The 27,986-nt window shown below is 46.9% G+C and overlaps 1 protein-coding gene across 4 annotated transcripts in view; it reads right to left on the bottom strand.

The window, feature by feature from the left end:
* ZBTB48 (zinc finger and BTB domain containing 48) overlaps positions 1 to 27,636 on the bottom strand; it is a 202,188-nt gene extending 174,552 nt beyond the window's left edge. Inside the window, exons 1-3 of one of the 4 annotated variants that reach the window (XM_085604366.1) lie at positions 27,485 to 27,526; positions 21,276 to 21,368; positions 17,565 to 18,282 (exon numbers count right to left, since the gene is read on the bottom strand). In XM_085604366.1, the coding sequence (XP_085460492.1) occupies positions 17,565 to 18,282; positions 21,276 to 21,301 (744 nt within the window). In that variant the 5' untranslated portion in view covers positions 21,302 to 21,368; positions 27,485 to 27,526. Of the gene's footprint in view, positions 1 to 17,564; positions 18,283 to 21,275; positions 21,369 to 27,484 lie in introns of all 4 variants that reach the window. The other 3 variants (XM_085604376.1, XM_085604393.1, XM_085604386.1) reach the window with 3 other exon arrangements.
* Between the last annotated feature and the right edge of the window lie 350 nt (positions 27,637 to 27,986).

Genomic DNA, 27,986 nt, shown 5'->3' with positions numbered 1-27,986 from the left:
CTAAACCAACTCCCCGTTCGAGCCTGGGCCGCCAGCGGCTCTATGGCCAACGCAAACAATAGGGGGGATAGAGGACACCCCTGTCGCATCCCCCTACCCACCGCACATGGAGGTGATATAAAGCCCCCCGACCTAGTGCGGGCCGTAGTATCCTTATACAACAATGCCGTCCAAGCCACAAACCGCTCCCCCAACCCAAAAGCACGCAGGACCTGGAATAGATAGGGCCTCTCCAAACTATCAAAGGCCTTTTCTATGTGGTCCGAAAATATTGCAGCATCACGCGATGCATACGTGTCAGCCTCCAAAACGCGAATCAGCCGGCGGACATTACCAGCCGTAGTACGCTTGGGTATAAACCCCGCCTGGTCCACATGAACCAGCCGGGTCATGTACAGCAATAGACGAGAGGCCAAAATTTGGCTCAATATCTTCGGTGGTAAGCATAGACAGCGGCCGGTATGCAGTTATATCAGAGGGAGCCTTCCCAGGCTGCAATAACGGGACTATAAGCGCCTCACGCGTCGTGGCAGGGAGTCGACCCAGTCTCCACGCCTCATTGTAAAGGGTCACCAACCTAGGAGCCAGTAGCTCGACGTAAGTCGCATACAACTCGATCGGTAAACCATCCACCCCTGGCGTCTTCCTCCGCGCCATGTGTTTGATTGCACCCCGTACTTCCCCCAGCGTGACCTCGTGACCCAACACTTCCGCTCTGTCAAGGGTCGGCAGGTCCCCTCCAGCTAAGAATTCCCCCAATCGACCCTCGTCTAAGTCCACTCTACTGGAGTACAGTTCCTCGTAGTATCCAGCAAAGAGGCGATTAATGCCCTGTTGGGTGTAACACACCCCCTCGATTGGATCGTCTATCACCAATATAGGGGTCGCCTGTCGTAAGGGGGTTTGCAAGCCAGGCCAACAACGTACCAGATTTATCACGCTCTGCGTGGGCACGCACCAAGTACGTCTTATAATCATAACACCTCAACTTCTCAACCCCCACCGCCACAGCCTCCCGGCCATCCAGCACCTCTCCCTGTCCCTCTGGGTGTTCTGGGCGAGGACGCTCTAGTTCACGCAGTCGTTGATCCGCAGTCTCTATGTCCTGGAGAAGAACTTTTCGAACCCCAATTTTTTGAGCAATGCAGAGCCCCCTCACTACCACCTTAAACGCGTCCCAATCTACCGCCAATGAGGAAGCAGAACCAGCGTTCTCTCGAAAATATCAGTCCACCCCCTCCCCAATCGCCTCCTGATAGACCGGATCCTTCAGCAGCTCCGGGCGCAGCCGCCAACGCTGTTGGACCCAACATAGCCTCAGCAACAGGGGGTTATGGTCTGAGATCGTTCTGGTCAAATATTCACTATGCTGAACCGCCACATGTAAATCAGGGGAGCAAAGCACCGCATCTATCCTAACATGCAACTCATGAAGCGGGGAGAAAAAGGAATAGTCCCTCTCACCTGGGTGATGCTCCCTCCAAGTGTCCACCAGCCCCCAATGCGATTGCCATGTCCCTCTAGCCCTAGCTACCGCTACAGACGACGCCGTCAGGAGCGGGGGATGGGATCTATCCAGGGCAACATCTGTCACTGAGTTAAAGTCGCCCCTGAGCATGATTGGGCCAGCCAAACAAGAAGCCAACTTACGAGACAATAAAGTAAAAAAGGCCTAGTGTTCGGGGCGTAAATACTGGCCAACGTAACATCCCTCCCGTCCAGTCGACCCTGTACTACAACATAGCGCCCTTCCGGATCTACAATTTGCTGCGTCATCTGAAAGGGGACCCCCGCCCTTATCCACACCAACACTCCACGCGCAAATGCAGCATATGAAGTATGGTAGACCTGGCCTCTCCACCTACGCCTCAGCGCTAGTCCCTCCGAGCCCGTAATATGTGTCTCCTGGAGGAATGCTATCTGTACCCCCCTCCGCACCAGATAGGCATGGACCTTATGACGTCGGCTCATGGTGTGCAGCCCTCTGACATTCCACGATATACACCTTAAGTCATTCAGTAGCCCCATGGCACCTGATATATCCGGCGCCTCATCACAATATCACAATTGTCATGCCAGAGACCTTGGTGAACATACCCCAGCTCACAAACGCCCTCCCAACTCACAAACGCCCTCCCAAGGACAGTTACCTTAAAACTAGTGCCCATCCAAACAAAATACAAACTTCAACAGTTAAGCAAAAAAAACCCTGACTACTTGAGAGGCAAGAGTGGTCGCAGCCAACGCAGAGCCGGCTCCGTAACCATTTAGATGGCGCCAGCCGCATATAACCAGACTACCTTCTCCAGCACGCCCCACCCTGCCACAATCAGCGACTGTCAACGGAGCACCCAGTTCGTCCCCAACCTCTCCACCCTAGAGTCAAATTATCTCATCTACACTTTGGGATGTAATCACCGGGAGCTTCGTGCTACTAACAGTAGAAGAATCTGTTCCACTTTCTGCTGAGTCCTCATCAGAGCCCCCCCACCAGCAATCAAAGGCGGGCTAGCAGAGCCAGACACAGACTCCACCGCCCGCAGGGCGGTCGCCCTCTCCAGTTCCGCCTGCCCAATGGTGGGCCCTGTCCGAGACCCCCGTCGCGGCCTACGCATCCCACGCCTGCCGGCTAGTCCACCTCGAGGCGCTGTCTTCTCGCGTCTATCCACGGCCACCAGACCGCCTGTGTACCTCTCCAGCCACTCCCAAGCCTCCGCAGGAGTGTCAAAAAAATGAGCCGTGTCCTTAAGTGTTACTCGTAACCGCGCTGGAAACAGGAGGGAATACTGTAAATTCTGCTTCCTTAATCGTCCTCTTGACCTCCAAGTACGAGGCCCGTCTCCGCTGCACCTCCAGGGTATAATCTGGAAAAAGTGTGACTCTACTATTATCCACTGTAAAGGGGCCCACTGTTCTTGCCCTCTGAAGCAGGAAGTCCCGGTCACGGTAGTGCAGCAAGCAAGCAATCACCGGTCTCGGCGGTCTGCCCGGTTCGAGTGGCCTAGTCGGGACCCTATGGGCCCGCTCCAACGTATAAAAGTCAGATAACCCCTCAGGAGCCACCACCGTTTTAAGCCATGTCTCTAGGTAGGCTACCATGTCGGCCCCTTCCACTCCTTCCGGCAGGCCCACCACGCGAACGTTGTTCCTCCGGTTCCTGCCCTCCGCATCGTCTGCTCCTCGTTCCAGTGAGGTCACCCTTGCTGTGAGAGCGTGCAGCTGCTGGGCCGTATCTTTGGAGGCCGGAAGCAATTCCGCTATGCTAGTTTCGGCTTCCTTGACCCTCCCCGCCAACTTCTTGTGCTCATCCCGTAGAAGGCCCAGCCCAACCGCCACCGTAGTAATGTCCTGGTGGAGTGTGGCTTTAGTATCAATTATGGCTGCTAAGATTTCTTGGAGCTGCTTCTGTATGGGGTCTCCAGCCGCCTTCTGGGGCAATTCGGTCGCTGCATCCTCCGGGTCGCGGCCCGCGTCCATGGCCCTGGGCCTAGGCTTGTCCATGGTGACAAATCTGTGATCCCGGCTCTATCAGAGGTATCCACTGCCCACAGGGCAAAGTCCGCAGGTCCCCACCACGGCCCTCTCCTCTCGCAGCTCAACGCCAACACAGGGGGCCCCAGCAGTAGGCGACCCCAGGCTCCCACGCTTCCTCCCAGCCTGCACACCTCACCTTCCGGATTCAGAGGGGGGACCCCGTCACTGCTCACAGACCTCAGCTAATCCGCTCTATTCTCAAGCCGCAGCTTGGTCCAAGGATATCAACAACACCAGCGATACTAGTCTAGGCCATCCAAAACGGGAGTGCCTCCGCTTCTCCCAGTCGCGCTGAGCCTGCAATCCGCCCACCAATCCGCAGACCTCCGTCGCCAGACCCGAGGGTCAGCAGCAGGCGCTCAGCACACAACCAGATCGCAGCAGCTGGCTCAATCCGCGGTCTTCCTCCCAGCGCAGCATAGATCTTCGGCCCCACAGCTCATCTGATAGGCCTTCAGTGCCATTGCCCCCAAAGTGACAGCATATCCAGCAAGGGCAGGGCGATCCCCATCAACCAAGGGGCTATCAGTCACTTGCCAACCAAACCACAGTCGCCCCGTAGGTAGGATCCCCAGGTGGCCATCGGGACCATGCTCTCTCCGCAGACGCGCCTCATTCTAGGCCGACCCACCACAGCAGTGCAGGTAAGGAGATACTGCGACCCTCACTCTCTCCCAGGCAGCCGCCGACGATCCCCAGCTCTCAGCCGTCCTCACCAGCAATCGCCTCACAGCGTCGCTCACACCTCGCAATCCGCCATTGCCGCTCAGCAGGGAGATAGAGGGCGACGATCCTGTCCAACCAGACGGGTCCCCAGTCAGTCCCCGGCGGGATCAGGCTCCGCGTCCACTCGGCTCAAGAGCCCCAACACTTCCGAAGCACCGCAGCCGGGGGGGGGGGGCGGCCGGGGGGGGGGGGGGGAAGAGGGGGAAGGGGCGCCCCCTCTCGCGTCGCCTCGCCCGCTCCAGGACCACACGATACTGTCCGACTGCAAGTGATTCCGGACCTCGTCGGACACTCTTGCTCCCACAGCCGGGCACGCAGGGGCTAGCAGATCGGATTTCACCGCTTCCAAGCGGCGCTCAGGCAGACACAGGCCGCGTCCCCGCGCCCGCGTGGGCACGTCCCACCAGGCAGGCGGGTCTGGAGCTTCTCCAGACACCTAGAGCTCGTTACTGAAGCCCACAAAGCCTCCAGTCACCCATGACGCGTGGGGGACCCCAGTCGCTCTCTGTAAGTTCCTGCAGGCGTCTGGTGGAAGGCGGAATCAGGATGTTAGCGGCTGATCGGCCGGAGCTGAAGAAGCTCACGTCCTGTCGGCCATACTGCTTGGCCACGCCCCCCCTCATTCTTCTTTTTATGCCACCTTCTATTTCAGCCACATTACATTTGATTTACCTTGTTTTTGTAAGGCAGCTATACTAAACCTAAGTTCTATAATGTTAGAAAAGTTCTGTTGTTTCATTAAACTATTAAAATAACCGAGAACTTCCTAGTATGGCTAGTATAATGTGCAGGCTGATTTGTTTCCTTTTATTTGAACTTGGAAAATTGTTTTATATTGTGTTCTTGGACTCGCACGCAAGATAGATCGGAGCAGAAGCCAATCTAGCAGTTTCCAGAACTGAAGTAGCTGTCACTGTGCTTTCTATATGTAATAGTTAGGTTGTGTTCACTTACACACTCAATATAGCTGCTGTATGTAGCGTTCTTCGCAGACGTTCGAAATGCTGTACTGTGCCAATGGTGCACGTCTGAGTCTTGCGAACAAGAGCATTAAACAACAACAGGCTTCTGAGTGTATGGCAGCCGCCGTCTCCCTCAGGCTGCCCGTGGCGCTAGAGCCGCCCAGCAAGAGCAGTTAGCCTCCCAATACTGGAGTCTCTTCTTTGAGTGCGAGAAGAGCAATAAGTGGGGATGGGAAGTACGGATGTTAGATGGCTTAGTGTATTTGAATATCTATTGAGTGTTTTTGAGCTTTTCATTTACAAAGTATGGCTTCCTATACCTTAGTACTGTATTTCCATTGAAGTCAGTGCCTACTACTACAGGTCACAGAATGTATAAATTTGGCAAATTAAAGCATATGTAAATTTGTTGTGAGGCATATATGAAGTTCTGTGCCAACCCAGGCAGGAAGATGAGCTTGTCAGGAAATGCACCACTTCTGGCGGAGGAGCAGAAAGTTGTTAAAGAAATGTATTACCTATTTGAACATGTTGTTAAAGTTATTTACCTTCGAGTAACGTAATATCTGGTAGAGACACAGTCTAGCAGCAGATTCATTAACCTTTGAATTCTCCCCAGGTGCCAGTCTGGATCCTAGAATTTTTCGGCAGTACCTCTGCGCGCCAGGGGACGGCGTCGTACGACTCCGCACTGACGTGGACTTCGGTCATGGTGTCAGTGGAGCTATACAAGTCCCCTCTGGCACCCGGACATCAGTTTCTTCTGTAAAACCTTCTGCGCCAGAACACGGAACCACTTTAGTAACTGGTTGTGGAAGCAGGGAGTCAAAAAGATCAGACCTGTATTTCAAAGAAAACCCCCAAATTATTAACAAAACGCAAGGTAACGTGAAACCCCGTGCCTTGGTGAATAACCCTCATGTTAGGGAAGAAAACCTTACACTCCATAGACCATTCCTCAATGGTAATGAATGGCATGGTAATAGCAAAACAAAATCTATAAAAATAACACCAAGATGTTTGTTGAATCACACCATTTTGTGACATATTGACAGTGCCAATACAAGGTATGATGATACCAAACAAAGACTTTAAAAAAAAAGAACAAATAAATAAATACTGCCTACTGGTGTCCAATCCAGTTATGAAAAATTACCCCACCACTACCGACCACACACATTTGAAAATGGATACTATGGCAACATCAAAACAAAACCTAAGTGGCCAGACCAAGTGGTCTGTTGAGTACCAACATAAGTTGAGATAGTGATCACCGGTATATAAAAACAAGCATTGGCATAGCCAATAGGTCTCGCCTTTGGGACCTTATAAGTGTTTGCTTATCCAGCACAATATCCTTGGTGCAACAACATCAACTGTTGCATGGCTAAACACTTATAAGGTCCCAAAGGCGAGAACTATTGGCTATGCCAATGCTTGTTCTGATATCTTGTTTATGGGCAAGGATGTGGCGCAACAGCCAGAGCTGATGACTGTGGAGCTGGGGTACCAGGTTCAATTCTTGGTGTCTGCTCAACATCCGGTGATTCTGGGCAAATCACATAATCTCTCTGTGCTTACAAAAAATGAATGTGTGGTTGTGTAAAGTAAAAGATGCTCCTGTAAGGTGCTTCAATACCTTTGGGTTATGTACGCGTATATAAAACCGCAAAAAATATATAATACAAAATGTTGTGAGCACTCCCGTTTCCAAGTACTGCTCAAGACTGGAAGTGGAGCATAACCAAAGGATCGCAGAAGCAAGAATCCATCCACACATTGACGGTCTCTGTAGAGAAAAACAGTCACACACCTTGCCTGTGTTTTGGGAGTATTTTTACTAATCTATCCTAAATGTTGTGTCTTATGTGAAAAATAAAGCACCAATGTCTTTTTTCCTTGGAGACTTTTCATTTGAACTTTATAATAAGCACAGGCTACAAGAACGTCAGTTTACTAAACACTCTTACCTGATTTAATAATATTTGTCCAATACAACCTGGGCTCTGCAGGAGAGAATGGACATCAATGATGCAGAGTACCGGCTTCTAGAACTTTTTTGTCAGGTGGGGGGAGGTTGGTGGCTTGACGTGTAAAAAGATTTAGAGGGGGGGGGGGGGGGGGGGGGAGGGCTCAGCCGACAAATGTTTGAAGACCTCTGCTTTAGGGAATAGCCCTCCTCAACCGATTTGTCTACTTTCTGGTTGGTGGAATTAATGACTGCATTTTACAGTGCATTAGTTGTAAATTAAATTCAGCAACCCTTGGCAAATAGATCCTTTTGTATTTTTCTTTTTTTAATTCTGGGAGGTTCATGAACATTATGTGCAGTAAGGATTGCAAACATCACAATCTACTTTGTTGTACCCATCATCAGGGTTACCCCTAGACTTTTGCAAATGTCTTTTAGTTTAAGTGGTTGTTGCTTGATGGAGAATAGCTACTACCCATAAACAGACCGGGATCGCTTCCATTGTTTGCATGTCCAGTCTGAGCCAAATGCACAACGTTTTCTGCCAGAGCTGGCCTCTGGAGATAATACTTACCTACTGTCACCATCTCACACATCCCAATCTGGGACAGAGCAGACCAAGGCCTGTCCTTCCCAGAAACTCCTCCAAACTCTAGGATTTTGAACTCCAACGATGTGCTGGGATTACCACCAGAGGGCGGCTGCTGCTGCCCAGCTGCCAGGGACTATGAATATCACAAGAACAAACTACGTTCAACTGCAGGTGAGCGGAGTCGTGACTATGTCTGGCAAGAGCACACGCTCCCTCTAATAAGCTTTGGATTCATGCTTATGTGCCTCTGTGCTTCCCCCTGCCCCGTTTACGGTCATCCATTCTGCTCAATAGTCAAATGACAGGATCAGAATATTCAGGCCATGTCGCTGAAGAAAACAATGTCCATCCTCCAACTTCTGAAAGATATACCAGAGAAAGATGCATGGGTTGTCCCACTGCTTAAAAAGCCCAGTTTGAGTCCAGCTGATCAGGGAAACGATATGCCTATTGTGAGGACGTTTTAAGAACTTGTTCGGAAATGCTGGAAGCAGGACATATTATTTGCAGATGGTATAGAAGGGTACTCGCTTACCAGATATCCTCACAAGGGTGTGCTTCCATTAGAAAGAACATCTCAGAGGCAGAGAGAGAAATAATGTCAGCTTTGAGGGACAATCTGTCATGTTTTTTTCAAAGCTCCTTTAGCCTTCACGCTCCGATAAAGGAGAAGCATCTGACCAGTGGTCGAATTTCTTAAATCACATGACACTGAATACAGATGGGGTCATTCAATAGTCAAATGGTAAGATCAAAATATGCAGATCATGTCACTGAAGAAAGCAATCCACCCTCCAAATTCTGTAAGATATACTAGAGAAGGTGAACGCGCAAACAGAAGCATCGACAAGGCAGATCTAGAAACAGATGGATAAAGGTCAGTAGTAGGAGAAATGGACAAAAACCTAATTTATCTATGGTTAAAGAGTGGGAGATGGGATTTAACAACTTAAGCAAGCATAACCTAAGCAGCAAGCCAAGCAAGCCACACCTTACTCTTCAGATGGGAACCCCAAATAAAAATGGAATTATTTATAAAGTGACAATGTGAGGTCTTCGAGAGAGGGGAATTAAGGATGGGTAGCTCAGAGGTTCTATAGGGAGAATGGACATTACACCACACACAACAGGTATTCTCCACAACAGGACCACCAGAGGAGCGAGGCCTTAAGATCTGGGTTTCTAGGATACCAACAGATTTGCTTGAAAATTACCAATCCAGATGAGGAACATATGTTATAAAAGGAACACTTAGTCAATTCACAGGTGGCTGGGGAAATTGGGGGCAATAAGGGGGAAATTGGGGTGTAATACAGAGAAATGCTCTACAACGGGGAAGGGACAGGCATTATTCTGTGAAGAGAGATGTAGAACTGGTCTGGAAGGTCAATACCCAGAGAAGTGCTCCAGGCTCAAAATGTACAAAAACGAAATTATACATATATATTAAAAACGGGGAGAAAAATGTCACATTTATATGGTTCAACATGAGCAATGTTAACAATCCCAGCAAAAAGAATTGCTATTTTGAGAATCCCGAAAGATATATATTGTCTGCAAGAACCCCAGTGCCTTGCAAAAGATACTGGAAGACTTCCTTTTTTCCCACCAGCATTTTTCCCCCCCTCATCAGCAAAGGCAAGTGCAGTGGGGATCCTTTCTGGTTCCGGATTAAACTTCATACTTACAGCGTCAGTGATGGGCAAGGAAGAGAGATGGCTACTGCTCAATGGCTCAACCAATATTGCCTGCAGCAATGTATGCCCCAAGTCAGAGACATGACGGACTTTTAAGACACACAATCCAAACAGTATTAGCTGAATCCTTTAATTGGAGATGGGGGCTGGAATTTCATAATAAATGGAAAATTAGGCAGATGGTGACACTGCTATGAGGAGACCACTATCTTGTTAGGGCACAGCCTGGCTCGCAGATGCAGGATTAAGAGATACTTGGCATACAGCCCAGCCTCTAGTCAGGGATTTTTCATCCATTGCTGCTGCACACAAGCCTTATTCAAGAATCTATATGATAATGGACCGGTTAGGTGCATATTAAAATTGGACAACAGAGGACTTAAGACCCTGCGTAGTACTTAGATCAGTCCTTACTTAGAGATCCAATGGCACCACACAAAGCAAGGAGTTCATTCAATTTAATGATGCATGGGATGCTCTTTATAGATTGTGTGGGATTTGGGAAAAGTAATACTGAGATGGATGCGCTGCATCGCAGAAATTTGTAAAACTAAGAAAAGTGAGGGAGGTAATTAGATGGTGTGAGAAGTTGGCCTGGCATATGCTGGTCACTAGTTCTAGTGGCCACCTTGTACCAGTCCAATTCGACTCTTAGGGTGATAGGTTAAAGACAACCTTTAAAGAAAGCTATCCTAGTGGTAGCTGTGGAGAGCAGCCTTCAGGCTAAGTCTTGAAGGAGTGTTAAGCTTATTGTTTTACCATAGATAACCTCTTGAATAACCAAATGAAAGAGTAGTCCACACAGGTATATATTTAAAATATATGTATTTATTCTAGGAATAACCCCACTAGTCTCTTTATGAGGCTAGAGGTGAAGATACAATTCAAACAAGCATTGATAGTTACAATAAATAGCACTGGAATCACAAGGACCCGGGGGGGACCAAACCATATATCAAAAAAGTGGTATAAGAACCACGGCAATTCTACAGACAATGCCTAGGGCATTTAGGGTCGCTGGCCCCTTGTGAAACCACCAAAGGTAGTGAGGAAGGGGACCCACGGGAGACGCGTGCAGTGACTGAAGTTACTGTCGGGATCTCTATTATAGCCTATGGAGAATGTCGCGGTTTGATTTTACACGTTTAAAAACACTTCTAGCAGGAGTTCAAGTTCAACACTTTAGAGTTAAGCTTTTGAAGGGCCCACACCCACGAGAGTACCAAGGTACCACTGTTACCTGCCCCAGGGAAGCCGGGTGCATAGGTCGTTTTCGATGTCGGGTCGCAGGCTGATTTTCAATGGCAAAACGTGAAGACCTGCTGCTAGCCACAAGCGTCGTCGTTGTCGTGAAGAATGAAAATGTAGATCTTGTAGAGAGGAACCTGAAAGCAGAGGGGACAGAGTCTGGGTCACGGCACAGTGACCAGGGGGCTCAAGGGAAGGAGCCCTTCAATGTCGGGTGCTTCCAGGTCGAAGAGGTGTAGCTTGGATCGTCAGCCACGGGGTCCAGGAGGCTTCAAGGAAGGCCAGCTTCTGGAGGGCGACTGTCCCACGAAGGATGAGGGTCGCTGCGGTGTTAGTGTCCGGATTGGATCCACTAAGCCTTGGCAACCGCAACCCACGCAAGAAACACAAAGCAGCTACTGGTGCAGACCCACGAGGTCTGAGCGAGGTCTCCAGCGAGGAGACTGAAGAGCAGGCCTGGAGCAACCAGGGGAACTCTTGGAATCGAGGATTGTCCTCCGCTAGGGCCCACAAGTCGAGAGACAAGGGACCGCGGAAGGCAGCAATTTGGCGTGCGTAAAGGTGCGCCCACGGGTCGCCGGAGCGGGCTAGGGCGTCGATCTTTGGCACAGTTGCTGCAGAGAGGTTGGCTCAATAATGGGCCAAAGCACAACTTCCTCACTCGTCGGGGTCGGGTGCTATGCAAGAGGTGGCCGGTGTCCTGGGGTATTGGGGATCTCGGCACCCACGGGGTCCACGGTGCAGAGCTTTGCTGTGCACACTCACTGGCCTCTGGGATGCTTGGAAACCCACCTCAAGGTAGGAAAGAGTTGTCTATGTCCGAAGGAGCAGCGAGGTTCCAACCGGGTCACTGGCAGTGTTTCAGGTGCCTGCCAAGCAGGGGGGTAACTCCTTTACCCCAAGGGAGATTTCTTCAGGTAGCTGTGCGGCAGCAAGTCTAAGGTCAAGACTGTGAAGTTCAAGAATAATCTGAGGCTCTGGGGACCCAGTATTCACCTTTATCCAAAGATTAGGGGAGTGTCCAGATCAGGGTCCACCAATGAGAGGTCAGGCGGGAAAGGGTGGCTACACCCTCTCCCCTTTGTGTGTTTCCCACCTGGGCAGGGGAAAGGATGCCCCTAAACCGGTTCCAGGTGGTGTATGCAGAATGTAGGCACTGGAGAAGCCTACGTGCAACTCTGAAAGGCATCCTATGGTGCACCCACCCAGTTCCAATCCACATAGTCTGTCTGGGGAGGTGGGAACACCTCCCTGCAACAGGATCCCTATTGTCCAGCTGCCGTGGCTGGAGTTCTGCCCAGCAACAGGCAGCCAGAGTCGTGTGGGTGGCGGGTAGCGTCCATTTTGTACTTCGCGTGCACTTTTAAATTGGTGTCTAAATTCTGCCGCTTTTCCCATATCGCCCCTCTAGCAGGGGGGAAATCATGCCCACAGTCCCATGGCAGAATTGGGGGTATGATTCCTACATGTTTGACACCAAACAAGATATAGTTCTGTGTAGCCATTCTCAAGGTATCACGCTATCGCAATAGACTTATAATGCGGTTAAGAGTATATGGTATGGCTACACTACAAACAACCCAGTAATGATTTTACGAAGGTTGCAGAGGGGCCCTACTCAGGTAGGGGTCCCCCCTCACACATCTCAGCACCCTGCCTTGTAGGATTAGCAAGGCCTGCTCTAGGGGTGACCTATGAGGATATATGTGTTGTATTAAGTGGGATAGAGGTTACCTATATCCCTGTAAGGGGTGCAAGCACCACCTTACCCAGACTACAGTAGTGGTCTGGTGGGGTCATTTGGTATGGCTATCCCAGGGGTGGCACAATAAGTGCTGCAGCCCCTGGTAGGCCTCTGAGGGACCCATGCCCAGGGTACCTAGGGTACTATCTACAAGGGGCTGGTGGGGTGTCCTCAGTATCCAATTGGAAGGTACCTAGGGTACTCACATCAGTTTAGGTAAGAAGCAGATAGGCTGTGGTCCTGGATAGCAGGGCCACAGCCTGGCTAGTGTAATAAAACAGTCAAAACATCAGCAAAAAGTTGGGGGCAACTATGCAGTCGATGCCACTCTCCTACAGACGGTTCTTAGATAAGGAATAGAAAGAGCAGCATACATGGCATAAAGCTACACTCTCCTAAATACATGGTGCAGAGTCCTAGTAATCCGAGGTCAACCCTGATTCTTAGAACTTTATAAGACGGAATATACACTAGCAAGGGTTCAATAACATTACTATAAAGGAAGCAATAAAGCAGGAAACCTGCTGGCAGGCAAACTGAAATGAACCCCCCCCCCCCCAGATATTTATCAAATCTATTAAAAAGGTATGGATGACAGGCTAATACATAGGATAAGCTAGAAACAGTATTTTAATTGTATCAAGATCAATATTCTAGCGAGCCAGTGGATCACTTCCACTGAAAAGGTTATTTAATAGACATTGCTCAGAAAACCATACAAGAGGATCAAAAGGAGATTTGAGGAACCAATCACACCAAAGGAGATAGCAGGCACCATCAAAACCTTAAGAATGAGCTCAGCCCCAGGCACAGATGGGATTTCCCACCACCTTTCTATAAAGATTGTTGTTGTAACCTGATGCCCATTCAAAACTATGGCTGACACCAGAGCAATGACCCATATCCATGGCAGAGGCAAGAATACCGTCAACAAGGGGAAAAAGCAATAATGTGGTCTCTTCCGCCCTACTTCGGTCCTTAATGTTGACATGAAAATATTCACAAAGATATTCCCAAGACGTTAGAATCTTTGGTACCCAAGTTAATTTAACCAGAGCAATCAGAATGCATAAACCACTGACAAGCTGGAGACAACACAAACAATACTTTACACGTGGCAGACATAGTAAATGAACAAAAAAAGCCTGTATTGTTGATGGTGGTAGACTCAGCCTTTGATAAAACCAGGTTGAGTTTTTTTTTTTTACACAAAGTCCTAATAACTAGATATTTTAGTCAGTGGCATTGGGGGAATTTTCAAAGCCCAACGCATAAGTCAGAGTGAATTGTAGGAACTCTCCTGTAATTAGAGTCAAGAGCGGCAGAATGCAGAGATGTCCACTATCACTACAAATGTTTGCGATATAGGTTGAACCCCATGCCCAGAAGCTCCATAACGATCCATGTACTGAGGGGTTAAAACTGGGTATTGATGAATTCAAAAGTTTAACGTCCATTGATGATATTCTAAATTTGATGACTAACCCTAAAGGACACCAGTCAACTCTCTTACGCATTTTTTCTGCTTTGAGATAAATCTATACACGTCTGAGACTTTAAAAATCAATATGCCGTTAGAGACAGCAGAATGGGTACAGGCACACTCCCAATTTAACAGTGCAATATGATAACTATTCAGGGATACATCATCTGCAATGATTACACGAACATATAATGCAAACTTCTCTCCAATGCTGGCAGAGCTTAGAGCTGCCACACAACAGTGGCATAAATTAGCTTCACCATGGAAGGACGTATAGTGACTAAAGAGGACACCGCTATCTAGCTGCTCTTTTTATTTCAGGCACTTGTTCTAATAATAAAACTGCATTTCTTGGCATATACACTACTCATGTGCACCAATTTCATAGGAGGAGGAAAGAAAGCGAGAATCCTGAGGAATTAGACTTTCGCCCGACAAACTGGGGTTGCCTAAGGATCCCACATTTTCTGTGGTACCTACCAAGCTGCACATCTATGATACCTACTGGCTTGGTCTAAAGTAGAGACTGAGAGAAATTGATGTTACTGAGACCACGCTTTGGCTGGATGGCCGCTTTGGGAGGTCTTGTGGCACAATCCTAAACATAACCCGTCAATATTTCCTGCTTCTCAATAACAAGTGTATCCCTCAGGTTCAGGGTTTACAGAGGTGAAAAAATATGGACCTCGCCTCTCTGCCAGCCCCTTTCACTCCAATCTTTTGGCAATCTGGCATACACCCCAAGAAGGGATAGGAGAGCACTAAATGCTCGGGGGAGGACCCACTGCATGTGTTTGAGGGATTTGTTCAGGAGTATAAAGATAAAATTGTTTTTATAAGTGTTGAGCGAGCAGTAGGGGTTATAAAAATCAGAATGTTCTAAATACATGCATGTGTGCCACTGGGCTCTCAATCCAGACAAACAGCTGCTGCAATGCCTTTTACCCATTTGAAAAAATCCTTCAGAAAGTTTCCAATGAACAACACAGGAACACAAGGAAAAGCTAGTTTACAGTCTAAGTGGGGGGAAGAACTGAGTGCGAACATTACAGATATTAAATGGGATATAATCAGTGGGTCGAGGAAAGGTATATTACATGCCCAGGGCTTGGAGTCATTCAGCAAAACACTGTACAGATGTCTTCTCACACCTGCACGCTTATATGCAATGGATACAGCTAAGCAGGATAGATGCTGAAGGGCCTGCAGAGACAAACACACCGAAAAAACCATCCTGTGGGGCTGCAAGAACTTTTGTGGTTTCTGGGGTGAAATTATGAAAGCTATAAAAGAAGCACTGGGAAAACAATTACCTGAGGACCGGTGTGTATATTACTGGGGTGGTACACAAGGGACAGCTGGATTTCTTCTAAGAGGATACTTGCCCTGGGAAACCTCATGCTCCTCTCAGCTAAACAGGCAATCCTATAAGATGGGGCACGATGCTTATTCCACACTTTTTCCAAAAAAAGAGGGCATTGCTAGTCTCTTACTTTGGGAATGACTGTAGATACAACAAATGCTATGGCACTGTGGCTTTACAAAGTGAGCAGCTTTATTCGTTTACATGGAGATTATTACTGTGAAATTAGATAATGCCTATGAATAATGGGTATACACCAACTGAAATGACTTCTGTGATTGGTGTGGTTCTCAGGTGAGGAGGGGCAAGTGTATCGAGTTATTTTTTGCTGTAACCTTGAAAAATATTTATTGAATCAAAACAACAGAGCCCACCTTGGACACTTCCCAGTAACCATGGACCGCAAGAGAACTTTGAGAAAATGCATAAGAACATGCACCATTCTCATTACCAACAATTGTAATAAAAAAAATAGTATGAATGTACAGAATTGTACATGAAGGCAAAAAGGTAACTTCAGCAAATGTGTTCTCAGGAAAAGAAGCATCATTCTAGGACTGGGTTTTAAAAAACATCAACATCTGAGATAGCCATACAGGTATACGGGGCATATTTTAAATGGAGATCCCTTCCTGAAGGACAAAAAAACCAAAGGATATCAAATGTAGATGATTGCAGATCATTAACATACTTTTGATTGCGAGTCCCCTTTGAGTGCATGGTCATAAAAGGAGATTGGTGGCACTGTATTTGCAGATAGTCAATAGATAGAGACTGTTAAAAGACGGGGGGTTGTTGCTCTTAAAGAAAGTTCATCACAATGGTTACTCATTTAGTCGGCAAGTATAGGAGAAAAATATGCGGTTGAGAGAAAGCAAAGGCATTACAATGATTATTAAAAAATAAGTAGGTCTGTAATTCATTTTCTATGTAGCTGAAAGGTGTATATTATGGCACAATTTGGAAGACGTTAAGAAATAGTTGCAAACGGGACTACATCTATAATAGTAATGTTTTTACAATTGGTAATAATTTGGAATAACCACTGTAATCTTTAATAGAAATTTGCCAAATACCGCGTCTGAACTGAAATAGTTATAAACGTGAATTGCACTGTTGATTAATACTGATGAGGTTTGAGGGACACAAAATCACCAAAGAATATGAAAGTAGATATGCATCGATTGGAAGCAGTTGATTATTAAAGCTGAGATTTGAGTGGTCTAAGATCACTGAGAGACAAAGAATGTGGAGATATGTACGCACTTATTGGAACGTGTTGGTTTATTCCTTCTTTGGTAATAATGTGGAATGGAACAAAGAAATGAGAATTATAATGTTCACTTTCAAGCCCCCCCACCCCCCCTGATAATCCTACAAAAAAATATTGTTTTTTGCTAACAAAAATATTGCAGTCTTTTAAGCAATATATCACATTACCCTTTGGCAAAAAGATGGACACTTTTTTTGCAATCAAAACACTTTATGAAGGTTTAAACTGAGGGGAAAAAAGCACATTTTGGAAAAAGGTTCGAGTTAGACCAACACATTTCTTATAGATTTATGAATGAAAAAGTAAAAATATAATTCTAATAAATTACATGGTGCAGCATTTGTAACTAGAGGTGTCTACCATTTACACAGCCGATATGACCGGACATTTGTGTTCAAAGTATCGAGGACAGCAAGATTCTGAGCCTACCTAAGGGAAGGTAGAGTAGTGGTGGGTAAAACTTTGGGGGGAAATGTGAGCAAGGAGGTGTTCTACTCTTCGTTGCACAGTCCTCTAGAAGTTGCACCAAGAATACAGTAGGTACTGTGACATTTGTGTTGGTATGCTGTGACTAAAGTTACCCAATTAACTATGTACACATACAATTTGAATATAATTCAGCATACACGCAGTAATACAGCAAATAAACTTTTCTGGTCCTCTATCAGCTCAGACGAGGCAAGAAGACCAGAGAATAAAATAGGTATCAAAGAGAATACAAATAAAAGAAATGTTCTTTTATCAGATGCCACAAGCTGAGATCTTGATTGGTGTGGTTTAGGAGAGGGAAAAAAATAGGGAAAATAAATATATGATTCCCAGAACTGAATGAAACGCGGTAAGGATATTTATAGAAAAAAAGGATTTAAAAAAAAAAAAGTTTGTGCTCTGCATCTCTGCCACTACGATCCATGCGAATCTACGGTCACTACAGTCAACATGCAATAAGTTAGAAAATGAACTTTACTACAACCTCGTTACTGAAGACACTGTCATCTTGTCTGCTCCTCCTCGTTGGCCTTTTCAGTTCATTATTCTCGTGGCTTGTTTTCACTTCTTCTGCCGGTTCTAATGTGTCTGGTGAGGAAGGTGTTTTCCCAAGAACTGATGTTAAAGAATGTGCCTGGCTTTGAGGAATACAGTTTATAGGGGCGGCTTCTTGCGCCAGAGGTGGGTGGATTTCACAGACCACTTCTACAGTGTCTTCGCTGTCAGACTCAGCAGGTGGCTTAACATGTCCATGGAGAGAGTCAACCACATTGTACTCATTCAAATATTCCTCAGTTGGGGCGTTTGTTTGGAAGCATTTCACCTCAAACTTTTCGCAAAACTCCACTGCATCAAAAATGCACAGTTCCTTCGATGCGAGGAGCACCTTCCCCACATTCTCTTCTGTAATGGCCAGGTCTCCGGTGTACAGGAAGTCTAGCAACAGGCCAATCACTTCGGAAAAACTTCCATGAAGGATGATGTTGGCAGATGTCCCATCTCCATACAAGCTTTGGAAAAACTGGCTTGCGTTAGCCAGAATACTCCAATGGGCCTTGAATAAGATACCACCGACAGCCAAAGTAGCATCACAAAATCTTCCTTCTTGTCTCTGCTTGTTCAGTGCCTGCAGAATCTTCACACTGTGCTGAACGAAAGAACTGTCCATATTTCTCAGCGTAGAAACATCATGAAAGAAACTGTTTTCAGAAAGGAACATAAAAAATATACGTTTTATTAAGACATCTCGAATTGTTATATTTGTTTCGTCAATCTAACAATAACCATCTTGTCTACTTTAATGAAACCGACCTTCAGACGTATAACAAAGCCAAGAACTCAGAAACCTGTATTAAAAATGAGTGGTGAGACACTTATCACAGTATTGCCGCATAATAGGAATTAATATCTCAGCTGTAGACGATTTAAATGCAGGCCTAGTCCATTAACAGCACAAATCCTAAATATAGGCATTAAACAGTGAGCTGCTTTACCAAAACTAATTAGGATTCCTAATTGAATAAATAGCATCTGGACTGGAAAGACAAATTACCACACTGTGCCTTTTCTCCTTCCCACAGTCCTGAGTTCACCTTGTTGCCTGACATCTGCTGGTCTGCTTCCCCTACAAGTGTGCTATAAAAAAAAAAAAATAGGTACCTTCAGGCCACGAGGGCCTTCAAGAATAGGGCTAGTCTCAGAGACCCCATTCATCCCTGCAATTGAAGACCTAACTTGGTACTGGGTGTACCGACCGTTTGTAAAGCACAGGGGGGTATGTCTCCCCTATATAAAGCCTCTCTTTCTGTATGCTAGTACTTATCTTGCTAATGCTACCTACCTTGCTAGCATGGTCACCTAGCTTGTTAAGAGTCAGAAGGACTTTAAAGCCCAGCAATACACCTGCAATGAAGACTTCAGACTACAATTAGTCCTTCAAAAGAGCTGGAGTCATTCTACCTCAAAACCAAGAAGTAAAGTCTGCATCTAGTGATTATTTATCATTTATATTTTGACCAGGGTGCAGAAGATGAAAGTCAGTGAAATAGAACACTTTCCCATTGCCCCAAAACCAACTCAGTTGAATAGTAGATGGTTTATGTCACAGGTCTCCAACAAGTAGCTCGGGAGCTACTGATAGCTTACAGCACTCTCAAAGTAGCTCTCAGAGATGAAGCCAAACCCTGCACTGTATGCAAGAGAGTCTGTGCATATTAAAGACAACACTGCTCATATCAAGACTCTCAGAGTGGTAGCCAGCCACACCAAAGGCAGGGCCGCATGATAACATTCAAACACACATATTGTCGACCTATGGGTTCAGCCACATGACCATCTGTCTCGTCTTACATCCTAGCTAAGTCATATGAAGGTTGGGCGTTGTGTGGTGGGGAGGGGGAGTGAGTGTCTCTCCCTAATAAACATTGTCACAAAAATGATATGCTACACCTATGTTAAGGGGTCTATCTCTGACACAATTGTGTCTGTTCATGGCATAATAGGGGCAACAACATAATAGTCAATCTAAAAATAGGATTTATAAAGCTCTGTTAATTACTCGCGAGGGTATCCAGACGCTGAGAGCCAGGCTGCTCAGGTGGAATCAGTTGAACAACCAGGTCTCGAGTCCCCTTCTGAATTTCTGAAGAGTGGGTGAGGATTGGAGGGGGAAGGCTGTTGGTTTGTGAATTTCTTTCTTTACTTCCCTTGAACATTAGGGGCTAATTTTGAGCTCCCTCACAGCTTTATTTGCCCAATCATTTTTGTCTTCAGTCTCAGACATACCCCGGCACTCCTATCCAGGTTAAGGAAGAACTAAAGCCACACTGTTGTGATGAAGGAATATAGGTTATCAATTCCAATGAACATTACTTCAAACGTGGTTGTTTACAGCAATGACGTACACATGCCTTTATAGAGGTTGTACAGATTAAGTAGTCCTATGAATCACAGGATTTGAGCAGTAGATCCAAGATTCATGTCATGTCTATAGCTTATGTAAGAATCAGTCTCTTTGGTGCTCAAAAGAAGTGATGGGTTTCAAAATAATGAGGGAGACCACTGAGACACCTCATAAAAATGTTAATTTTCTGTTCAGATGAGGATACGTTAGGAAAAAAAACACCACTTTCATCCTCAAGAAATAACAGCTACTTGAGAATATTGGTGACGTTATCCTCGGGTACAGTGTAAACTTCACTGGCTTTAAATTCAGGAACATGGGTAGGACACATGCATTGGAAAAGGCAGACATGTTAAAGCCAGAGATTGTCCACATGTATTCTCTTCTTTCTCAGCTACTTATTTTCACACACACCCCGAACAACTTTTGTATAAGAGTGGAAACATCGTATGTAGTGGCACATCCGGTGCTTCCAGACACAGCATAGTTGCATATCCAGCACAATAGTCCTTGCTGAATTGTCAGCCACTGTTTTTTTTTATTCAAACATGGAGGTAAAAACAATTCTGAACACTTTAGTTGGTGATGTTCAAACGATAAAGTATTTTTGCTGAAATTCAGCTTTCCAATTTTCACACATTATTGTTCATACACTACATAGTTTTATCAGCAAATGTGCATGTTAGTAGGAATGTTTGTGATCATTTCAATGAAAAATGTGCTGTCTGTAAATGACAGAGTGATACCACATCATGCTTTAGAAAAATATTTATTAAAAGTTAGTTTGCAAATATGAACTGAGAAACACCTGCCCCCGCCCTGACAATGCAATTGGTGAATTCAAGAGGCAAGCCAAAAGGTCATGTGCACTCTATATGTGGGATTCATTCTTATTACAAAGGGAGCAAAGGTTTAGTCTGTTAAATCAAACTAAGATGTTCGTACAGCAGAAAGGCTGAACTCACATATTTGAAAGTGCTCTCATAATATGATATTGAAGAAAACAGCGACTCTAAGATAAAATATTTCCTAAAGAGCACACAATTTGAAATGGTTCAAGTACATTGCTTAGGTCAAGTAGATTATTGAAGTCACGAGACCTGCAGGTCTGGTAACGTTTTTATGATTTTGAGGCCTGCAGTCCCTGTGTAACTGATTTCGTGAACAGCAACCCCGGCACTCCGCACTGGAGGAATCTATTGAGCCCCCCCCCCCTCCAAACAGCCTGGCCTAAGAACTTGGGGAGGAAGCATAAGAGCGACAAGTCAAGCGCCTGACAGACACACTCACCACAGCCACTTGCGTGAGTCACGCATTCTCTTAGTCTCTCTGACTGTGCACTGAAGTTCACTCTGATCCCTGCAGGCTTGTTTTTACACCAGGCTGAAATAGAGGCATACTTTTCTAAATGTATATTTGAGGGAATGAGTCGCACTAAAATGCCAAGGTTTAGGTTGGAACTTGCTCCATCCACACAGAGAATGAAACGTATGTAATAATAATGTGCAATGAATGATATGTGGCAATTTCCAGCTTCATGCAGCTAGTAAAACCAAGTGGTCTGCATCCATAAACTATGGTACTGCCAATCTTCAAATAAACATCTGGTGTAACCTGATACTGCAGACGTTATAAGGCAATATATGGGCTTCCGATCTGACTGCTCAAGAACCCAATGCAGTCTAGGTCTCACAACACAACAGAAAAAAAGAGAAAATGTGGGAAATGCCCTTTTTTACATTAAGAAACCTCAATTAGTTAATCCACTCACTGCAGATGTTTGGCATGTAACCAGCGAGAAACAGAATTGAGTCCTGCTGGTACAGTGAGGAATAGTGACTTTTGTATAATAGTGCTTCGATGTCCCTGCAACTGAAAGCACTGTGAAAATGCCTGACACTTACATTTTTTAATTATGCACCGTATGAGAGGCTGCCATAGATAGTCATCTTGTAAGGAGTTTGTAAGTTAGTGACCTTCCATTTCAGGAGTTCCCCAACAGATATTTTTGGAGCTTTGCAATGCTTAAAAGGATGTCATTTCTTATTTTATATCGTTCCATGCACTTAATTGCTTGGTTTTACTCGCGAGAAAGTGTCACTCTAAAGGGCATATTTACAAGCCCCTAACACCACCAGAGCGTCACTATTTCTGACGCTCCAGTGGTATTGCCCCATTTAACTTGTTATGTTATGTTATGTTATGCAGGTTTTTGTATAGCGTACAGCTACTCCAAGGAGTGTCCCGACGCTTTAGAATGCATACTAATCATGGAACACAACAACGGAAATAGACAAAAAGAAAATAAAGAAGAGGAAACCTAATAGAACCTGAAACTAAGAAGTAAAAAGCCAGGTTTTAAGCCCCTTCCTGAAAGCCAGCAAGTTTGGAGTGCTACGCAGGGCCACAGGCAATTTGTTCCACAGCTGAGGCGCTAAACATTTGAAGGAGCGGCCGCCAATGCGAGCTCTCTTCGCGCGGGGGACTACAGCAAAAAACAAGGCTTCCGACCTGAGCGATCTGGCCGGACGGTAAAAAGACAACCTGTCCTGGAGATATTTTGCTCCAGATCTGTACAAGGCTTTGTGTGCCAGGGTGAGAGATTTAAAAACTATCCGCTTCCGGACAGGAAGCCAATGGAGAGATTCCAAAAGGCCCGAAGCTCTGGCACAACGAGGTAGTCCAAAAATAGCACGTGCAGCTGAATTCTGAACGACCTGTAGTCGTTGAAGCAGGTATTCAGGCAGGCCGAGATAGAGAACATTGGCATAATCTATTCTCGAGCCTATCATCGCCTGCACCGTGATCTTCCTATGTGCCTCCGATAGCAGAGGGAGGAACTTGCGAAGCATCCGGAGTACGCCAAAGCAGGTCCCTGTGAGGCCGATTACCTGCGAACGTAGTGTGAGGCCATTATCGATCTTAATCCCAAGGTTTTTTGCTACCTGGGAGGAACTAGCTGGTGGAAACATGTTCTCAGGCCACCACACTTTCCAGTCCGGGTCCGAGCTGCACCCAAAGAAGAGGACCTCAGATTTATCCGAGTTGCACTTGAGGCTGTGTTGATGGAACCACTGAAATACAGCCTCAAGGCAACCCTGGATCCTACCTCCATCGAAGTCCGCACCCCTCTCACAGGTGAAGAGGAGCTGGGTGTCATCAGCATAAGAGACGATCTGGGCCCCGAAAGACTCCGCCAGGGCCGCCAGAGGGGTCATAAAGATATTAAAAAGAGTCGGGCTCAGGACGGAGCCCTGAGGAACTCCGACACCCAAAGGCGACATATCGGCGGCGCAATCAGAAGCCCAGACCGATTGTCGACGACCAGCCAGAAAAGATCGAAACCACTGGAGCACCGTCCCACACAGACCAATCTCTGAGAGTCTAGCAAGCAGACCCTCGTGGGGGACGGTGTCAAAGGCCGCCGACAAGTCTAACAACACCAGCATCGCTCTCCCACCCGAATCCAACACCTCCTTTACCGCCTCCGAGACTTCCAAGAGGGCTGTTTCGGTGCTCAGATTGGCGCGAAAACCCGACTGGGTAGGGTGCAATAGATGGTGGGCCTCCAAGTAATCGGCAAGCGCCCTATGCACGTGCTTTTCAATGACCTTCGCCAGAGCCGGCAGGAGCGAAATAGGTCTATAATTCGCTAAAACCTCTACATCCAGACCAGGCTTTTTAAGCAGGGGAATAATCATAGCCTGCTTCCAGGACTGGGGAACCACACCCTGTGCAAGAGAACAGTTCAACAGGGGGTTCACAAGAGGATTCATGACAGCTGCCATTTTAGCCAGAAATTTTGCGGGGCAAGCATCCCGAGGGGAACCGGACTTTAGTCCTCCCATCAGGTCAAGAGAAGCTGACAGCGAAAGAGGGGGGAAAGCCGCCAAAGTCACACCGGCACTCAGTCGGGTAGCAGCGGCGTTCTCCACCCGACCTGGTGCCTCAGGATCCAACACACTGAAGGAATCCTGAATCCGCTGGATCTTAGAGGTGAAAAAGTCCGCAATCGCCCTGACCCAAGGCGCAGGAGGGGGGGTCTGGGCAGGCGCTGTGCGAGAGGCTGTAAACTCTCGCACAATGGCGAAAAGCTCCTTACAGGAGTTGGACGCGGCTTCAATTCTTCTAGCAAAGTAAGCCTTCTTCTCCGCGAGGATATTCCGATGGTACGCTTTCGCCAGAGACCTGTAAGTGAGTTTCGCCGTCGCGTCGTATTTCACGCGCCAGGCTCTTTCCGCTACCTTGCATTGCCGACGCGAGGCCGCCAATGCTTCCGTGAACCAGGGGGCAGAAGCACCTTTTCCGGGTTTGCGGGGGGGTCTCAGAGGCGCAAGCTCATTGAGCCTCTCTGAGAGCCAGACCTGCAAACGCTCCACATCCTCCTCTAAATTCCCGGATAAGGCACAGGGGTGATCGGCACAGGACTGTGCCAACAGTTCAGGAGTAATCCGGTGGAGTGGCCTAAATCCCACTAAAGACTGCCGGGGGACACTGGCCGGCTTCCCAGACTCTGAGAGATAAAATCTCACCAGCCTGTGGTCAGACCAAAGCACCTGGGTGGGGGCCAACATCTCTATAGGGATCGTAGAGAATGTCAAATCCAGGGTATGTCCCTTCTCATGGGTCGGCCCAACATGGTAAGGAACAAGGCCCATAGGGGCTGTGACCTCCAACATTTTCAAAGCATCGGGATCCGTTTCAACGTCCATATGGACGTTGAAGTCCCCGGCGACAATGCAATGTTCTGATGAAAAGAGCAAAGAAGAGGTCACCGACTGGAACTCTTCGAGAAAAGAGCCCAAGGGCCCCGGCGGCCGATAGACTAGAAGACCCTTAATCGATTGGTGAGGAGAAAGGACAAGGGCAAAGGCAAGGGATTCACAATCCTTGATCACCTCCGATGGAATAATGGTGCAAGAGACCATTTTGTTGACTATTAAAGCCACACCACCTCCCCGCCCCTTCGGCCTATCCTGCCTGAAAATGTTATACTCGGGCGGGATAGCAGTGGCAATATCAGGGTTAGACGCCGCGCCGAGCCACGTCTCGGTGAGCATTAGAAACAGGGGTTTTTCTGACTCCAGCAGATCAAAAACATCCAGAGCGTGCCGGCCCAACGATCGAGTGTTGAGCAGTAGGCCCAGATGTTTAGTGCAAAACGCCGCCTTCAGTGGCGCATCGCCCAAATATTTCTGCGGGCGCCAGCCACACTCAGGGCAGCAATGCTTACCCTTGTGGCGAGCAGGGAAAACCGGCCGGCAGAAGCCATTTGTGTACCGCAAGGACCAGAGTTCAGAGCCCGAGTAGTGAAGCATGATGTTGAATAGGCCAGCTGACTCGAGCCGAAAAGCCGCAACGCGTCTGTCGCCTCCGGGACGCGGACGGGCGCAGACGGGCTAACTCTGGCGTAAACTCCGGCGGAAATCCGGCGCCCCGCAGCGCGTATCCGCTGCGCGAAGTGTGGCTGTTATTTCATAGTGGTCTAGGCCCTTGTGACCCAGTGCCAAGCGCCGCTCCCTTTACTCCCGTGCCAACAACTGGCTTCTCCCACTCCTGTTTTCCTCTCAGAACTGGAAAAAACACACAAACCAGGAGGGTTCCACCAGGCGCCCCACCCAACTATTTACATGCTTTTCTTGTGCAAGACACTTACTCCCAACACGGTAGGTACGGGAGTATTTAGACGTCCAAAAAAGTGAAATGACTTCAGGGTCAGACCGAGGCAAAACAAGCATTTGCAATGCAATAGGTCTCGCATTGACGCGAGTTTGAGCTATTGACATTGCAAATAACAATGCCTTTTATTTTTGCTTTCTTTTTTAAAACATAAATAAATGGCATTGTTATTTACAATGTCAATAGCTCAAACTCGCGTCAATGCGAGACCTATTGCATTGCAAATGCTTGATATATAATTCCCTCTTTTCGTTCAAAACAGCGGGCAGCAGCAGACCCGCCTGCAGAAGTCAAACTAGACTGCTGTTGCCCTGTGCATTACATCTTCACCTAGCCCCGCGCCGGTAACAATGACCGAACCTTCTTCAATTTGGGCAGAAAGCACCGAAATTGCTGGAGGCTGGAGCCTTGGCTTAATGACACATTGTAAATATGCCCCTTTCTGCTGCATTCTGCTGTGGCAAAGGGGCGGGCAATGGGTGTTGCAGTGGGTGTTCCACCCACTGCTTTTTGACACTGCTCTAGATTTACAAGGCTGCGGCAACGCCAGCGCCAAAAACTAAGGCCAGGTAATACCTGGTCTTAGCATGGCGATACAATGAGAAATTATACATTTCTCCTAATTTTTTGCTCTTTCTAAGTGTGCTACATTCTGCAGCACACATAGAAAGGGCAAATCACCATGAATAATTGTTTGTGTGCAGGAAGGTGTCCCTTCCTGCACATAAATAATCTCCCCTGTAGCGTAGGCAATAGGGTGCAAGGGTGCTTGCGCTGGCACTATGCAGCTTTTGTAGCGCTAGGGGAAACACAGAGGTGCGTGGTCTTTTTGTAAATACAGCGCAGCCCTACGTTTTGAAAATGTCAGAGCACGGCCTTGCCAAATTTGGCGTAACACTGTGCTCCAGCATTTTCTTGTAAATATCCCCCTGATGTCACATTTGGCAGTTGATCAACACTCATAAGTGTACTGAAACCATGGAAGTGACACACATAAGCAATCTGAAAACTTGGCAGCTATGTAGCCTTACTAGACTGTTGGTGTGCAGTTCTAACTGATGAATTAACATTTTGATGGGGAATGTACAAATAAGCCACATATACACCAAAACAATAAAAGCCTCATGGAATGTCTCCACTTCACTTTGCTCTGTAGTACAACATCTGAATTAAGTCACCATTGGCTGAGGAAAACCCAATCCTACAGCCTGGTATGGTAAATTCAACTCATCAGTCTAGCTGGATGCTGTTCTACTTTTACAAAAGCCCAAATGTTTGGCCTGTGCTCAAGACAGCTGACTCAGAGAAATGTAACTAGACTATGAACTACACACCCAGGTTGGAATGAGCACACTGGAATCAGCATACGAGTCACATCAGCGACAACCAGACCAAGGACGGCGTCTCAAAACAGTGTATTACATAGATCTGCGTACGCAGTCCCGGTATCCTCCTATTCAGCTTCGTTGCTCCATTTTCATTAAAAGCACAAAGATAATATAAAAGTAAGATAAGCTTATTTTTTGAACAGGTACACAGCATGGCCAGAAGATGCTCAATTACGCGCCCTACTTGTCAGAACGCTCACATTCATTCAACACACAATGAGACACTAGTTCTGTTCCATCCATAAACTCACGCAAACTTCATCACATCCAGCATAAACGCATGAATGTAGCTTCAACAGCGCCCTAAACGCTCCAATCGCTAGTGTTTTTCTCTAATGTCACAACATTCAAGTGTTCTACCACAACTCGTTCTTTGCTGAACAATTCAACGATTTTTTAATATTCCCACTACTGTGCCTAAATCCTACTTACACCGGCCGGCCGTGAAATCAGCCTGCTACTCCTTGTTGATCTTTTAACGGATGTCATTTGGCCATGATTTTAGCACTTCCGGGTCACATAACAAGATTCCTCGGCAGAACATAAATACTGGGTATCATCTAAGAGTGGGCGGGTTGATAATCTGTAAGGTGACCCAGGATTGGAGCAATGGTTCTTTCTCAACCAATCCCAGTGCGTCGCACCAAATTTCGAAGTGTTGATTGGATGTGGAGTCTCTGTCTGAGTCGTCCTCTAGGCTCCAGCCTCCAGCAATTTCGGTGCTTTCTGCCCAAATTGAAGAAGGTTCGGTCATTGTTACCGGCGCGGGGCTAGGTGAAGATGTAATGCACAGGGCAACAGCAGTCTAGTTTGACTTCTGCAGGCGGGTCTGCTGCTGCCCGCTGTTTTGAACGAAAAGAGGGAATTATATATCAAGCATTTGCAATGCAATAGGTCTCGCATTGACGCGAGTTTGAGCTATTGACATTGTAAA

The sequence above is a fragment of the Triturus cristatus genome, chromosome 1_2 (assembly GCF_964204655.1).
Source record: "Triturus cristatus chromosome 1_2, aTriCri1.1, whole genome shotgun sequence".
Taxonomy (NCBI): domain Eukaryota; kingdom Metazoa; phylum Chordata; class Amphibia; order Caudata; family Salamandridae; genus Triturus; species Triturus cristatus.
Note: the sequence above shows the minus strand (reverse complement) of the source record. Positions and strands in the feature narration are given on the sequence as shown.